The 16,868-nt window shown below is 49.5% G+C and overlaps 1 protein-coding gene across 9 annotated transcripts in view; it reads left to right on the forward strand.

Moving 5' to 3' along the window:
• Pcnt (pericentrin) overlaps nucleotides 1-16,668 on the forward strand; it is a 90,603-nt gene extending 73,935 nt beyond the window's left edge. For all 9 annotated transcript variants that reach the window (XM_052164444.1, XM_052164446.1, XM_052164445.1 and 6 more), the window contains 9 exons: nucleotides 3,068-3,312; nucleotides 4,457-4,559; nucleotides 5,657-5,830; nucleotides 11,063-11,179; nucleotides 11,784-12,016; nucleotides 13,004-13,080; nucleotides 13,789-13,930; nucleotides 14,998-15,125; nucleotides 16,205-16,668. In XM_052164444.1, coding sequence (XP_052020404.1) covers nucleotides 3,068-3,312; nucleotides 4,457-4,559; nucleotides 5,657-5,830; nucleotides 11,063-11,179; nucleotides 11,784-12,016; nucleotides 13,004-13,080; nucleotides 13,789-13,930; nucleotides 14,998-15,125; nucleotides 16,205-16,245 — 1,260 coding nt within the window. In that variant the 3' untranslated portion in view covers nucleotides 16,246-16,668. The remainder of the gene's footprint in view (nucleotides 1-3,067; nucleotides 3,313-4,456; nucleotides 4,560-5,656; nucleotides 5,831-11,062; nucleotides 11,180-11,783; nucleotides 12,017-13,003; nucleotides 13,081-13,788; nucleotides 13,931-14,997; nucleotides 15,126-16,204) is intronic.
• Nucleotides 16,669-16,868: the final 200 nt, after the last annotated feature.

Here is a 16,868-nt window from a genome sequence, read left to right on the forward strand (position 1 = left end):
GGAGGCCTTTGCTTAGCCCTGTACCAGGGAGTGGCTAGTGTCCAGCTTTCAGGTCTTACACTAAGAGGTGTGTGTGTGTGTGTGTTACCAGCTTTTCCAGCACCACTGCTAAAGAAAGGGTATTTTATCCCTGATGCATGTCTTTTTCATTTCTGTCAAAGATCGGGTGGTTGTAGCAATGTGGGAATATTTCTGGGTCCTCTGGTCCACGCTATTGTTCCGCCTGGCTCTTTTTGTGTCCTAACAAGTGTGGCTCGTGACTATGGTCTGTAATGCAGTCTGACGTCAGCGGTGGTGAAGCCTCCAGTGCTGTTCCCTCTAAGCGTCTCCTTGCCTGCTTGTGCTCCCATGTGAGCTTTAGGAAGTTCTGGTAGATGTCTGAAGAATGCCATTTTTATTTTGATGGGGATTGTATTAAATCCGAGGACCATTTTCCACAAAAGTAATTCTCTCAGTTCATACAAAGTTTTTCCCTCAGGGTGCCCACTCCAGTTTCTTCATTGTCTTGACGTTTTCATTGTGGAAGTCTTTGGTGTGTGTGTGTGTGTGTGTGTGTGTGTGTGTGTGTGTGTATCCTGCTATTTTGCTGAAAGTGTTTATTATGTCTAAGAGCTTTCTGGGGAAGTTTTTAGGTCTTTCAAATGGTCTGGAAATACTAATTTGATTTCTGCCTATATCCTCTTATTTATTTCTTTGGTCTTTAGCTGAGGCATATTGAATGGAGTAGAGAGGGTGGGCGCTCTTGCCTTGTTCCAGATTTTAGAAGAAACACTCTGATGTTCCTGTTCAGTACAACACTGACTCTGGATCTGCCACACACAGCCATTGTGTGTTAAGGACTGGCCGCTGAGTACACGTTGAACTGCGTCAGCTGCATTGGGTAGCTTCAGGTCTCAACAAGTTCTCTGGACTCTTGAACACATGTCCAGTCTGATGTCTTTTTACATTTTTTTAACTTATTTTTTTCATTTTTTATGGATGGTGGTTTTGTATCTGTGCACATGTGCGTGCAGTCCCCGTGGAGGCCAGAAGAGGGCATCCGAGCCCCTGGAGCTGGCCTTACAGATAGCTGTAAGCCACTGTGTACGTGATGGTCATATAGGTCCTACAACCTGGGTCCTCTTGGAGGACCCACCAGTGCTCTTGACCACTGAGCCCTCTCCAGTCCTCAAGTCTTTCTGCTGGTGTGTGTGTGTGTGTGTAGGTGAGAGGGAACTCTGGGGTGTTGGTTGCCCTCCCTCGGCAAGGCTTCTAACACTCAATTCAGGCCATCAGACTAGCGGGGCAAGTGCTTTGCTTTGCCCACTGAGGACCTTCACCAGCCCCAGGCTTTTGCTCCTCATCGTGCTGCCTGCCCTGGCTGACCTGTGGCGGCCCAGAGTGGGCAGAGTGGGAGCAGCGGTCTCCCCTCCTGCGTGGGGAAGGAAGATCCAGCCTCTGCTGGTGTGCGTACCATTAGTTTTGATAGTTTTAGGAAGTTCAGATCACTCCCTGGAACCCACGTTTATTTTCGTGGATACACTCGGTCAGAGGCAATTCCCTTTAATCTTTGGTTATTCAGTCTTTTAAAATCTGTTTTAAATTAGATTTAGGGAGTAGGCGAGAACATAGCTAAGCGGGGAGTGTTTTGCCTCATAAATATTTGTAGCACTGCTCCCTCACTCCCAAAAAGCATTTTTGCTAGGTGGTTTTTCAGTGTTTCTTCATGTCTGCAGGTTTTGTGATAGAATATTTCAGCGGTGGGTCTGCAGCAGCCGAGCTGGCCAGCCTTTCATCCCGACTATGGTGAACGATTCTGTTTAGCTGCTGCATTCCCCTTGTCATTATGTTGTTGACAGTCTTTGCATCTGTATTCAGAAGGGATATTAGCCTGGAGTGTCCTTACAGCTTTAGATCAGAGCCATAAGACCCACGTGGGTTAGGCTGGGCTGAAAAGTTTCTCCCTTTCATTTAATTTCCCCTGAATTAGGGTCTCCCTGTATAACTCTGGCTATCCTGGAACTTACTATTTAGACCAGGCTGGCCTTAAACTCAGAGATTTGCCTACTTCTGCCTCCCAAACGCCTGCAATCTCAGCACTCAGGAGGCACAGAGATCCTAGCAAAGCAGTTTTGGGTTTTTTTGGTTTTGTTTTGTTTTGTTTTTTTTGTTTTTGATTGTTTTAGCACAGAAGTGTAGAACCACCAGTTTAGGCTTAAGAAAGGAATGTTCTGTTTCGTAAATGCACATTCGTGCCACATGGGCACATGGAGGTCAAAAGATAAACTTGTGAATCTATGTCTCTACACCCAGCTTTACCTGCTAAGCTTTCTTGGCCTTTCCTGAGACCCCTCTGTTCCCCCTCCCCTTACCCGGTGAGATGACCCCACCTCCATGCCAGGGGAGGGTCTGGGTCTGTTGGTTGCTCCTGGGCTGGCAGCTCTACAGCACCGTGGCACTCACAGATGAACTTACTTGGATTTGTAGGGCTAGGCTGTGAGGCCACAGGGCTACCAGTGGCCTGCATGATTTGTCGCTTGCCCGTTGTCCTCCCGTGATGGTATGTGTGTTGGGAGATGTGTATAGATGAGCTTCAGCCCACGTCAGCCTCACTGGCTTCTCTGCTGGTTCTCCCGTGGCTTCTCCCCGTGGCTTCTCCCCCGTGGCTTACCTTGGACTTAGTGAAAGCCTAAGATGAGACTCCAGTTTAGACTGCCGTGTGAGTTCGCCTGACTGTGTTGTCGGTGCTGGGTGGATTCGTTGTTGGGATCCGAGTATGGCCAATGAGCCATGTGAACCCCTTCTTCCCAGGTGCTGTGTTTGGTTTTGGGGGGCTAGAGGGGGTGTTCCCCTGCGCAGTGCTGCATTATAGTGCCGGTGTTTGGCGAGATGATTGTTTCGGTCTTGTTTTGTTTTGAGGCGTCTTCTATGTTTCTGTGGCTGGCCTTAGTGAGACTTACTGTGTACATCCAGGCTAGCCCTCACCTCACTCATGATACCCTGCCTCCACCTCCCGAGCGCTGGCTGCGGGCATGCCCTGCTATGCCCAGCATAACGGTCTTTGCTTTCGTTCTTGCCGTTGTGACAGCGAGAGTTGGAGATACAGCGCCAGCGTGACGAACATAAGATCGAGCAGCTTCAGCGTGTGGTGAGGGAGCTGAGGTGGAAAGAGGAGGTGCCTGGGGGAAACGTCCCCTGCCGGGGATCCCCCGGCCTGGCTTCCCTGGAGAGGGACCAGTTCCAGGAGCAGCAACAGGAACTGGAGAAGATACGGCAGCAGCTACTGTGTGCAGCTGGGCTGCTCACAAGCTTCACCAACCACACAGTAGACAGGTATGCATGCCCATGATACCACCCAGTGGCCACCGGTACCCACCCCACACGTCCAGCTAAAGGCACGTGCCTGTAATTCCACCCCAGGCAGGCAGGAGGACCACCGCAAGTTCAGGACTGACTACTTACCTACATAGTGAGTTCTAAGCCAACAAGGTCTATATAGCAAGACTATTTAAGGGGGGCAAAAAAAATGAAGTGTTGGGCACCTTTGATTTCAGGACCTGTCTAAAGGTGTCCTCCAATTTTCTCGCTCCATGAGTTTAGTTGAACTAATGGGCAAGGTCTTCTGAAGGATCCCGAAGAAATCACATTTTTACGTTCTCATGTTACAAAAAAATCTTGTTATTCATGGTTTCGGGTTGTACTGAGACTTTTTTTTTTTTAAACATGCACCTAGCTGTTTAGCATCTGGGCCCGGATGACCCCTCAGCTTGTCCTTCTGTGTCCTCCATGCCCACCAGGAGGTGAGGGGTGTTATCAGCTATGGTGGCTCCTTGTCCATATATATCTAGATTTGATTTGCCGAACAGCTTGATTTCATTTAGGATGGTAATTAGATGATTTTTATTGTTATATTTACTTTTCACATTTGTGTCTGTATTGGTGAATGCTCGGTGAATGCATGAGGGTCAAAGGACAACTTGTGGGAGTCTGCTGTCTCCTTCCATCAAGTGGAAGGTCAAACACCGGACTCAGGCTCAGCAGCAAGTGAAGACATTTGCTACCCAGGGAAATGCTTTCCTTATCATCAGTTCAATAGGAAGTGGTAGGATGCTGTGATACGGGGATGCAGGGATGCAGGGATGCAGGCATGCAGGCATGCAGGCACCACCACTGCCAGCTCGGGTTTGGAGGTTTCTGACGCTCAGCTGTGTCTGTTTGCTGGCGTGGTCAGCCTTCACTATAGCCTTCTGGGCTGAAGGGCTGCCTAGGCCACTTTCACAGACACACTGAGTGTAGTGACGCACCAGCCCGCCAAATCACCCACACGGAAGCACAGAGCTGGACCGCTTGGTTTCTCAGAGAAAATGCTGCACAGATACACTTCCTTTGTGCCACTAACAGAGAGCTCTTGAATGGCTTAGGATTGCAGTCCTTCGGGGCATGTATAAACCTTTTAAACACCTGCTTGTTTTCCTAGGACAATTAAAGATTGGACGTCATCAAATGAGAAGGCGGTGTCATCCTTAATGCGCACGCTCGAGGAGCTGAAGTCTGAACTGAGCATGCCCACCTCCTTTCAGGTACAGCTGGGCTCTTAAGTGCGCACGCGCTACACTTGCCTTTCAGGTACAGCTGGGCTCCCCTGTGCGCATGCGCCACACTTGCCTTTCAGGTACAGCTGGGCTCCCCCGTGCGCACGCGCCACACTTGCCTTTCAGGTACAGCTAGGCTCCCCTGTGCGCACGCGCCACACTTGCCCTAGCCAGTGAGTGGCCTGAAGCATGGTTGTCCTCTCAGGAGTTGGTAGAGGATGTCATGCCTTTGTAGCTTGTCTGTTAACTAGCAGCACTTCCTTCCTCCACTGTCGGGTGGGCAAGCGAGTGACTGTGCCCCATGTGTCCTGGTGGGTACACGTATTTTAGCATCTGATTCTGACATCTCGGGGTCTCAGCGGCGCTATTTGCGCATACTGTGTGGTCATCTACACTCGATGATCACCGCACATGGCCCAGGCTCAGAGACTCAGACCCTGTGACTGAGAGCTAGAGACCGAGCAGAAGGCAGGGGCTTCTTCTGCTGAGACCAGATGCCTGGGAGGTAGGGTCCCCGCCCACAGCAGCTCACAGGTCCTCCATGTCCTGGCGCTGACTGTGTCGCTGACCAGTGGTAGGTGAGAATGATAGCATGTTATCAGATGATAAGAGAAGGCGGTGCCACCTTCCGTGACCCACTGCTTACCCCACTTGATGAGTGCCATAGGGAGATGGAGTGTGTCCCATGCTCTCCTCCGCATCCAAGTTCTAAAAGTCTCCATCTAGGGCTAAAGGTTCCAGTTGTAAGCGCACAGCATGTTATAAGTTGATTACACGTGTGGTCCCCTCAGGATGAACAACATTCCCTGGTTAATTTACCACCTTGGTATGGGACTCTTGAAATACTCAAATCAGGACCTGTATCACTTTGTGTGCCCGAATAGTCTAGTCTTGTGTGGCCTATTTTATAAAAGATGGGAAACATTTTGTGATTTGCTGCCCTATTATTTTCCTGACCCATATTTGTTTTGCCTGGCCCCACAAGCCTGGTATCAGACTCCAAATCTTGTGAAAGTTGTAGTCCCCGAAGCGATCAGTAATAATAAAACACAACATTCTTATAAATTCGTTTACTCCTCCTCAAGAAAAAAATGGCTGCAGAACTCCAGGTCCAGCTCATGAATGAACTGCTGAGCGACAACGACGCCCTCACGAAAGCTGTGGGCATCGCCACCCGAGAGAAAGCGGAGCTGTGCAGGACCGTCTCCCGGCTCGAGAAGACCCTGAAGCACCACACGCAGAAGGGCTGCATTCTTAACGTAGGTATCCGTGCCCCCTCCTGGCCTAGCGCCTGCCCACCATCCCTTCACCACTGTGGTCCATCAGCGTTGTCCATTCAGCTGGTCAGGGAGCTGGGCGGCTTCCCCCTAGCTCTGGGCCCCTGTACCACCCATCCTGGTTGGTCTGGTGTACAGCCTGAGGCAGAATTCCAGGATCTTGCTACGCTGCCCAGGCTGGACTCAGGCTGTTCACTCCTCCCGACTCAGTCACCTGCACATGCGCACTGCCGACCAAGCTGTCTGGGTTTCATTTTGTTCTGTTTGCTTGGATTTTGTGGAGGAGTCGGGTTGAGACTGAATCCTAGGTAGCTCAGGCTGGCTTCCAACTCCCCATGTAACTAACTGCAGCTGACCTCGAACTTCTGATCCCCCATCGCATCATTTCAAGTGCTGAGAGTCCAGCCATGTGCTGTCATCCTCGGCGTTCAGTGTTTTGAGGGGTGTGTGCATGTTAGTGTGCCTGTGTACCTGTGTGTGTGTGTGTGTGTGTGTGTGTGCGTGCATGCATGCATGCTCGTGTGCCTGTGTACCTGTGTGCTTGTGTGTGTGTGTGTGTACATGCTCATGTGTGCCTGTGTATGTCTCTGTGTGTGTGTGCCTGTGTACCTGTGTGTGTGTGTGTACATTCTCATGTGTGCCTGTGTATGTCTGTGTGCGTGTGTGTGCATGCGCATGTTTGCCTGTGTACCTGTGTGCTTGTGTGTGTGTGTGCATGCTCATGTGTGCCTGTGTACCTGTGTGCTTGTGTGTGCGTGTGTGTGCATGCTCATGTGTGCTTGTGTGTGTGTGTGTGTGCATGCTCATGTGTGCCTGTGTGCCTGTGTACCTGTGTGCTTGTGTGTGTGTGTGTGTGTGTGTGCATGCTCATGTGTGCCTGTGTGCCTGTGTGCTTGTGTGTGCGTGTGTGTGCATGCTCATGTGTACCTGTGTACCTGTGTGCTTGTGTGTGTGTGTGTGTATACATGCTCATGAGTGCTTGTGTGTGTCTGTGTGTTCGTGTGTGTGTGTGTGTGTGTGTGTCTGTGTGTGCCTGCCTGTGCACTTGTGTACTTGTGTGCCCAGTTCAGATTGAGACTGGAAGTTCACATTAGGTGTCTTCCTCAGTTGCTGTCTCTCCACCTTATCTTTTGAAACAAAGTCTCAACCTGGAGCCCATAGGTTCAGGTTTGCAGCCTGGGCAGCGGGCGCCAGAAACTCCCGTCTCTACCTCTTCAGTGCTGAGGCGGCAGATTCCCACTCGCTGCTGGGAATCCAAACTCAGGTCCTCGCGTTTGCGTGGCGAGCTCTTCAGCAGCCGAGTCGTGCACCCAGCTCACCTTGACTGTCTGCTAGCTGCTTGTCACTAACTGTTCCTTCCTCCAACCCTGGAGATGTCCCAGGGGCTGCTAAATAAACTCTATATCGTCAGAGCTACTAAGAAGTAGGTGTAATTGTTCACAGTTAACTGTCTATGGGGAAGGTCTGGGATCTCTTTCTTGAAGAAGATGGAGGCAGACGCCACCTTTACTTACAATGTATTTATTATTTGTATGGGCTTGGGTGTTTTGCCTTCATATATGTCTGTCTGTGAACCACATGCGTGCTTGGTGACCTTGGCGGCCAGAAGACCTCTCCTGCGACTGGAATTATGGGCAGGTGTGAGCTGCCGAGTGGGTGCTGGAAATCCTCTGGGGAAGCAGCCTAGCAGTGTTTTTCACGGCCAAGCCGAGCCGCCGCCGCAGCCAGCTCCTCTTACTCACAGTTGAGTCTGTCACAGTGTTCTACATCAGGAGTTAGGGTATTGCGCATTAGTTCCTCAGAGAAGAGAGTTTCCTGGAGACCAGCTGGCCCACATCCCTTGCCCAGAACCCTTTCCCAGAACCCTTTCCGTCCTCTTAGCCTGTCTCATGCTCCGCCATAAGCCTTGTCCATCCGCCCTAGTGTTTGAGGCTTCGCCATTTTAACCCCTAATCTTCTAATCCCACTATCCGCTCTCATTGCGATATGCGAGCACCTTGCAGTTCCCACAGAGAGGTAGCTCCTTTCTCAGGTATGTGAGAAATGTTCTCTCCTGGTCTATGCTGTATGCTGCTCTGAATGATTTCTCTTGCAAAGCAAAAGTTCCTGGATTTTGAATTCAATATACTAATTTGTTCTTTCTGGAAAGTTGTAGTTTAGGGTCTTCCCACTCTTAAGTTTGCCTTTGTTCAAGGACGTAGTTGTGTGTACCGTGCTGAAAAAAGACTGTTGTTTCTCTGCTAGCTTGTCCGATGCTGAGTCTGTCAGTGATGGGCTTCGAGGGGCCTGCTGCTGAGCCAGCCTTGGAGGTCTGTCTTTGGTTGTGGGATCAGGGCGTTTCCTTTGTTGCAGGAGCAGAGCACTGGCTGGTTAACCCTCCTCGTATGCTGGTTAGCACACTACTTACCTTTGCGGGGTTTTGCAGTTGGTGCTCCTTTAGCTCAGTTGTTCTTTGCATGACTGCATGTCTCCTGAGGAAGTCTGTTAGTAAGACTTTCATACTGATAAACAGATGAGCTTCTTCTACTTTTATTACCTTGGTTCCATAGTGTAATTTGAAGTCAGGTGTCGTGATACTTCCTGCTATGTTCTCTTTGTTTAAGATTGAAATTGTAGCTGGGCAGTGGTGGCACACGCCTGTAATCCCAGCACTCTGGGGGGCAGAGGCGGGCTGATTTCTGAGTTCGAGGTCAGCCTGGTCTACAGAGTGAGTTCCAGGACAGCCAGGACTACACAGAGAAACCTTGTCTCAACAAAACAAACAAAAATATTGAGACTGTACTCTCCTGGATGTCGCAAGAATGATCTGGGAATCCGACTGCAATCACACTGGCTCTGCAGATGTGGTAGGATGGGCAGTTTCCCAATGAAGGAAAGAGTGAAGCAAAGCAGGGACATGGCCACGCCCACAGCATGGAGGAGAGGAGAGGCGGGGAGGGAGAGGGAGAGGGAGCTGCTGACCAACTGCATGGAGCCCGCATGGCTGAGTTATATATATGGATGGGGGCGGGGGAGGTTTAGGTAGGGGGCAGACTGAGGGGTGCCATGCTGGGAAGAGCCACAGGTACTGAGTGAGAGGTCCTGGATTTGAGACCCAGCAACAATATCAGTTCTTCACGAATATGGAAGGGCTTCCCGTTTTCTTGGGTGTTAGATCTCAAGTCCATTATTGTCAGAGGCAGATTTTAAGTAACTTTAACTCCTTTGAGCTGACCCCAGTGTTGTGGGTTCTTTTGTTTGTTTGTTGTTGTTGTTTTCCCTTGGTGAGTGTCTCAGGCTTGTAGCCAGCTTGGAATGGAGGAGTGTTTTCCACCCAGCAACCGTGCAACTACCATAGCTTAGTTGGTCTGCAACCATGCTGGATTTATTTCTGCTTCAGTGTGTCACTCAGAGTTGTGGATAATCCTCTTTCTCCTTTCAGTTGTTTCTGGTTTCCTTTGTTCTCGGATTTTGTTGTTAGACAGAGGTAAAGGAAAGTCTGTCCTCCCAGCATTGTGCCTGATCACCAGACCCATTGTCTGCTGGGCGGAGGAGCCAGGAAGTGCCTGGGAGCTGGAGAGAACCTCTCCAGAGCCCTCTCACCTCCCACGGTTTAAGGCTCCTTGTTTAGAGTGCCCATTGCACTTTTTGTTTCTCCTAAAGGTTACACCTATTTGACACTGATAAAGCCTGCTGAGCTTTTCTGGGCTTTAGTCACAGTTATGGGTAGCGCCTAGTCTAGAGGGTAAGTTAGCCCAGAGGTGAGGAAATGCTGTCTTTGATGGGTAGATTAAAGAGAGCAGTGGATGAACTGGAGTTCTCGGTTTCCTGGCAGTGACTGATCCTACGGTCTAGGTGATGGGGTCTTTTCCTTTTTCTCATTGGCCACCATAGCCTCTGACTCTCCTCCTGGGGGCACCCCTGTGTGCCCTCAGATATTTCTGTTTGTTCTTATTAAAAATGTTCCTTTAGTGTATCAGTGTCTCAGTAAATAAAAGTGTTCCCCTGATCCAGTGACTTGAGCAGAACTGAAGTGACACCCAGTGTGGCCGGGGACAACACATGGCACGTGGCTGTCGGCTAGTAGTGCCTCCCTGGACCCCAGCCCTCGGGAGATGTTTTCCCAATTTCTACCCTCATCTCAGCTTAGCACCGATGCTGCTGTTGTCCCCTGACTTACTGTCCTCTGAGTCATCTTTCTGGATGTTCCTATTTAAGAACACTTCCTTAGAGGTCTGGGGAGATGGGAGACAGATGTGAGTTCAGCCTGGTGGCGCACACCTTTAATCCCACCACTCAGGAAGCAGAGGCAGGACAGATGTGAGTTCAGCCTGGTGGCGCACACCTTTAATCCCACCACTCAGGAGGCAGGGGCAGGACAGATGTGAGTTCAGCCTGGTGGCGCACACCTTTAATCCCACCACTCAGGAGGCAGAGGCAGGACAGATGTGAGTTCAGCCTGGTGGCGCACACCTTTAATCCCACCACTCAGGAGGCAGAGGCAGGACAGATGTGAGTTCAGCCTGGTGGCGCACACCTTTAATCCCACCACTCAGGAAGCAGAGGCAGGACAGATGTGAGTTCAGCCTGGTGGCGCACACCTTTAATCCCACCCCTCAGGAGGCAGGGGCAGGACAGATGTGAGTTCAGCCTGGTGGCGCACACCTTTAATCCCACCACTCAGGAGGCAGGGGCAGGACAGATGTGAGTTCAGCCTGGTGGCGCACACCTTTAATCCCACCACTCAGGAGGCAGGGGCAGGACAGATGTGAGTTCAGCCTGGTGGCGCACACCTTTAATCCCACCACTCAGGAAGCAGAGGCAGGACAGATGTGAGTTCAGCCTGGTGGCGCACACCTTTAATCCCACCACTCAGGAGGCAGGGGCAGGCAGTTTTGAGGCCAGCTGGATCTACATATCGAGTTCCAGGATAGCAAGAGCTTCACAGTGAGACCATACCTCAACAACACCCAAGAGACAGACAGATTGTAGTGGCACATGTACCTATAATCCCCCTGCTGGCGAAATAGACAAGGGCGTCTCTGGGGCCAACGAGTCAACTAGCCTAGCCTAATGGGTAAACCCAAGGCCCCAGTTAGAGACCCCATCCTTTAAAAATCCTGAGGAATAACACACCTGGGGTTTACTCTGACCTACAGCTGTAGGTGCACACCTATACCCCTCCCCCATGGAAAAAGCAAGGCTCTATAGAGTTGTCTGTGTTATTTTTAACAGAGGCAAAGCAAGTCTTCATTGAAGCAAGATGGGACGGATCTGCAGAGTTCTCTACGGCACTCAGACCCAGATTGGCACTCGCAGACAAGTGGGGACACAAATACCTGCAATATCAAAGTAAGACACGCAGGACGGGCATCAGGGTGTCGGCCACGCCTCAAGCCAGGGCTAGTTCACTGCAGGGAGAAGACCTCCCTGACTACTACAGCAGACCCCCTGGCTGCCCTTAGTGTAGTGGTCAGACCACTCACTATGAGAAAGGAAGTCAGCATAAACTGGCCCTCAGACTTGGTTGGGTTGTATGCGGATACCATGTTTGTTCCTATAGTGGTCACATCATCAAGAGGCAGTTTCTGTTGGCGAAGACAATCTTTTCTATACTTGCCCCTGAGAGGAAAGTGCTTCTCAGAGTTTGGATCCAAGCCCTGTGGTTTCAGTTTTTCCCATCACCTGGCTCAGCTGAGGAATCCGTGATGATATCCCCTCAGAGCCAAAATCCCATGGTCTTCATGGGTCTCACTTGTGAGTGCTGTGGAGGAGGCTTTTCTCTCGGGTGCCTTTGCAAGAGAAGTGCTTCAGTGTGCATGGATGACTGATAACTTGTTAGGTGCCTTTCAGTTTGATTTCCTTATTTTGTAATGAACTGCGCCATTGTACTGAACAGGCTCCATCAGGAGTGTGTCTCTTTCCTCCGACTCTTATACCATTGTCTTTCTTTTAGATGGAAAAGCTGTACCTGCATTACCTGAGGGCAGAGAGCTTTCGCAAAGCTCTGATTTATCAGAAGAAGTATCTCTTACTGCTGATTGGTGGGTTCCAGGACTCAGAGCAGGAAACGCTCTCCATGATCGCTCATCTGGGGGTCTTTCCTTCCAAAGCAGACAAGAAAATCACTACGTCACGTCCTTTCACCAAGTTCCGCACTGCTGTTCGGGTGGTCATTGCAGTATTGAGGTAAAAGTCCCGCCCCCATGCCGGTTGGCCGTGCACAGATGCCTGTGTCAGTGGTAGCTTCCGTCCTTAAAGCTACAGTGTTTTCTCCTTCAGTATCAGTGGCATCGTGGCTGTGAAGAAAATATAATGACAACTGGTCTTTAAGAATCTCCCTGGAGGGGCTGGAGGGATGGCTCCCCAGCCCGCATGGCCATTTACAGCCACGCACTACTCTAGTTCCTGGGGATGTCACACCTCATTCCGACCTTCCTGGTGTCAGGCATTCGTGTGGTGTACATACATTTATGCAGATGAAATGTGCATGCAAATAAATAGACAGATTCATGCTGTCCCCGGGTATGGCATTATAGGATTGTCATCCCAGCACTCAGGAGGCCGAGACAGGAGAGTCAAAAGTTCTAGGTTAGCCTGAATTATATTATATTTGGGACCCGGTGTCAGAATGCCTGAAAGTTTCCAGAGCCTGGTGGTCTTTTTTGGAATAATTTATAGTTTGTCACATCCCAAAGAGGAAAGTTACAGCCACATGCCATTTGTCAGAAAAGCCATGCTAAAAAGAGTGTCAAGTACCCGTGTACTGTCACCCTGCCTGCCACCTTCCTGACAGTTAGCATGATCCTGCTGACGGACCCCTCCGGGCTAGTCAGAAGCAACCAGAAAGAAGGAGTGTATTTTTCTAATTTCTGGTGATATAGTCAGGCTTCTGTTTTGGACTGTGGATAAGCTGTGGTGGATGTGGGCAGAAGCAGCTGGTTGACAAGGGCGTGGCCCAAGGGGGTTTCTTCAGAAGGTGGAAGGTTCCTACCCACCATGAAGGTACAGCCACCTCTGTGTCCATAGCGAACTGGCAGCTGGTCCATGGGCCCACACAGCTGTGGGGGCTGTCTCCTGTGGCCCGGAGGTCACCTTCTGGTGTCTGGTCACAGCAGGAGTGTGGCTGCGTCCTTCCTTCCAGTTTTAACCGCATTTTGTTCCCTTTCTGTGCAGGTTGCGGTTTTTGGTTAAGAAGTGGCAGGAAGTGGATCGGAAGGGAGCTCTGATACACGGCAAAAGCACCCGCCACGGTGGGTCCCGAGTCCTTGCCTCACCTGCTGCTGGTGGCATTTTCTTGAGTGTTGTAGTGTGGGAGGGTCATAAAGCACAGTAAGAAAACTAGGAATCCCAGTCAGTAGCCACCCTACAGCATCGAGAACAGTGCTAACCGGCACTGATTCCAGAGTGTTGACCGACTAGGACTCTCTCCTTTGTGCCGCTGTACCCCTGTGTGAGCACTCGAGGTTGTTTTCACCTCAGTGCACCTGGTCTCTGGAGCTCTCCGCTGCTGCCTCCTCAGAGGAAGTGGCTTCAGGGGCTCCAGAGGGCCAGTGACAAGTAGGATTCTTTGTTAGGTCTCTGCCGAGTGTCTAGGGGTGGTGGATGTGAATGTCCTTCCTACTTAGAGGACATGGAAGGCTTAGGTCACTGAGCCACCACCGGCTGCCCGAAACCCTGACAGTGCCTTCAGATTCAGGTCAGCAGCCACGCTTATCTCTCTTCCCTAAAGCTTTCTGGAGGTCCCCCCAGTCAGGGCTGCCCATGTAGCATTGGCAGTCGGGGCCAGGGTCACTCAAGCAAAATGCAGGTCATCAAAACTTGAGACTACCACGACTTGATATATTTTGAAATCACCTTGTAGGATCTTAAAATTGTTTGTGTAAGCTTAAAGTTTTGGCAGATGGACCAAGTGTGAATTTCTTTTCCTAATGATTTGGCTTTTGATCATTCTTGGGCAGGACATCGAACCTCTCAGAGACAACGTTCCCCATCAGGAGTCAGAGCATCTCTGCCAACCCGAGACACTTCCTCCTCAGGGTACACCAAGGACTCTCGGCCCAGCCCCAGATCTGGGGTAGCCATCCTGCCAGGCAAGGAGAGGTCAGTTGGGCTGCTCCCAGCCTCTTCCCTAGAAACACTGCCAATGAACTCCAGAAGCCCGTGTGGTTGCCAAGAGAAAATTCTGTCTGTGATTGGATCAAAGCGAGGAAGAGGCACAGCAGAGTCTGCAGGAGCCTGGGGACCCTGGTGTTGTTCAGGAAGGGCTAAGATCACCTGGGTTGCCAAGCAGTGGTGGTTTAGTGTCTAATCCCAGTATTGAGTATGCAGGGGCAGGCAGACCTCTGAGTTTGAGGCCAGCCTGCGCTACAGACTAGGTTCTGGAACAGCCAGGGCTACACAGAGAAAAACCAAAAATAGATCACCCATGTTCAGCAAGTGAGGCGTGTCCTGTCTTCCTGGGAGGGTTGGAGCTTGGCTCATGGAAAGTGAAGGGAACATGGGGTTCCCTGGGGACACGGGGCTTTCGGGGGAGGAGAGGGTCACCATGGCAGTCAGACAAGGGTGACTATTGCCCTGGGTTCTGTAGGCCGATTGATCCGTAGACCATCTCAGTCACCGGGTGAAGGATGCTGAGGCCTCCAGTTGTAAAAAGTATCATCTCAAATTTTGCTGAAGTAAATAGTTACATAATTGTTGCCACTTATTCCGACTTCAAAGTGTGATATACAAGTTGATTTTTATTTTTTGGTTTTGTTTTTGGGTATTTGTTTCTGTTTTGAGACAGAGTCTCATTGTGTAGCCCTAGCTGACCTTGAACTTTCTGTGTAGATGAAGCTAGCCTTGAAACCACAGAGATCCAATCTCTTACCTCTGTCTCCCAAATCCTGGACTCACAGGAGTGTACTCCACACCCATGGAGCACTGCATGGGACCAGTGTATAGTTTAGTTGGTGCTGTGCTTGTTCATGAGCCTCTGGATTCTAGGCAAAGAAAAAAAAACCTTTTTTTTTTTTTGAGGTAAAGAACAGAATAGCTCTATGGAGACCCATCCTTATCGGTCAGCTGACCCCTGCTCCTTCTCTGTGTACCTTTTATGAGAGCAGCACCTGTTAACTTAATTCCTCCTTCCTTCCTTCCTTCTTACTGATATTGTTCTTTGTTTGCAGATCAACTTCAACACCAAGTTCAAAGCTAGAAAGATCCCTGACTGCTTCTCAAGATCCTGACCATTCCTTGACAGAATACATTCATCGTTTAGAAATGATCCAGCAAAGACTTGGGGGGTTGCCACCAGGTAAAAACATCTCGTAGTACTTGTTAAAAAAAAAAAAAAAGCATTACTGTACCTCAGAGACATAACAACATAGAAAAGACTGCTAAAAAATTGATAGGTCCTGGCAGGAGGCTTGCAAACAGGTGGAAACCAGACTGGTGTACACAGTGAATACCAGGCTAGCCAGGGCTACAGACGAAGTGGGTACCAGGCTAGCTAGGGCTGCAGAGTAATACCCTGTCTCAAAATAAAACGAAAGCACCTCTGCTCCCAGCTTAGTTAATTGTTAGTTTGAGTGTCTACACAGCTGTGTAAACAGTGCCCTTAGCAGTATGTGGTGGGTAGGTCTGGTTCAGTCACTGGTGGGGTCTTACACTGATAGGGAGCGTAAAGATAATTGTATTGATTGCTTTTCTCGCCACTGTGAGTAAGACTCTGGGAAGCAGTAGTAGTTGCCTAGGGCCTCTCTAGCCTGTAGCTTCCTCCACACTTTCCCAGAGTCTTCAGGCAAAGACTTCAGCCAGAGAGGCCTTACAACAATGTGACCGAGGTTGTCGCAGCACTAGTTTTCTGTTAGAATATTGATCACTGACCAAATATCTGACAGGAGGCAACTCAAGAACGATATGTTTTGGTTCGCAGTTTGAGAAAATAGTATTATCATGTCGGGGTTTGCCTGCTTCCAGTGGAAGCTGACCTGTGTGTGTGTGTGTGTGTGTGTGTGTGTGTGCTCTCGGATGTGTGTGGATTTGGAAGCAGAGGAGGGACAGGAAGTGAGGCTAGGCTGTAAAAAAAATCTCACTTCCTGCTTCCAGTAAATCACTTCCTTTAGTGAGGCATCATGTCCTAAATGGTGCACAGCCTCCTAAAACAGTGTTATTATCTGAACACTGAGTGTTAAAGCACACACTCTTGTGAAGGATATTTCACATTCAAATCATCACCAATTATGATTTGTCCTATATATAATTTGTGTAATTGTTTCTCAGACCTAACCTATTTTCATTATAACTCACATGTTTACCAAAGCTCGACTTCTGAAGTTATAAAAAAGTTTTTTAAAAGTTTTATAACACATTTTTATTCTATTTTAATTTTAGATTCTACTCAGAAATCCTGCCACCAGAAGATTAAGCAATGAATAAAGTCCTTGTGGCTCTTAACCTTTGACATTTCTGTTTGAGGAAAGATGGTTTTTTTTCCTAAGGAAAGCCCATGTTATGGTCTGGAACACACACCTTGGGGGTGGTGACACCAGCCCCTAGGAACCACCGAGAGCTTCCACCTCCACACTCTGCTGAACGGAGGGAGCACGCCGCACTCCTCCCTCCCAGCGAGCCACGGCTGTGCTGGGTCCTGTGCCTGTCGACGGAGCTGCTTATTTTCTTAGCGTGTCAGGATGGGAAGGTCGGTGAAAACGAGCACATAGGAAGGGATGTATTTTAAGGACTGTGCTTGGATGGATGGATGGATGGTCTTGTGTTGTTGTTGTTTGTTTGTTTTTTTAAATCCATTTGGTTTATTCTTTTTTGTTGGCAAAACAAATAAAATTATGTCAAACTTGCTTCTCCTGGCTACAGCCATTCTATAACTCCTTCATTCATATTTACCCCATGCAGTGAATCTATCTGGGTCAGATGCCTTCACCCCTCAATGAATGTATATACGACCAGGTGTGTCGCACAGACATCCACGCATGTGTGGATTCAGGAAACATGGCAAAGTGTTCTTGAAACAATAAATATAGTTAGTGGGTATATTGTT

This window comes from Apodemus sylvaticus, chromosome 19, assembly GCF_947179515.1.
Source record: "Apodemus sylvaticus chromosome 19, mApoSyl1.1, whole genome shotgun sequence".
Classification (NCBI taxonomy): Eukaryota; Metazoa; Chordata; class Mammalia; order Rodentia; family Muridae; genus Apodemus; species Apodemus sylvaticus.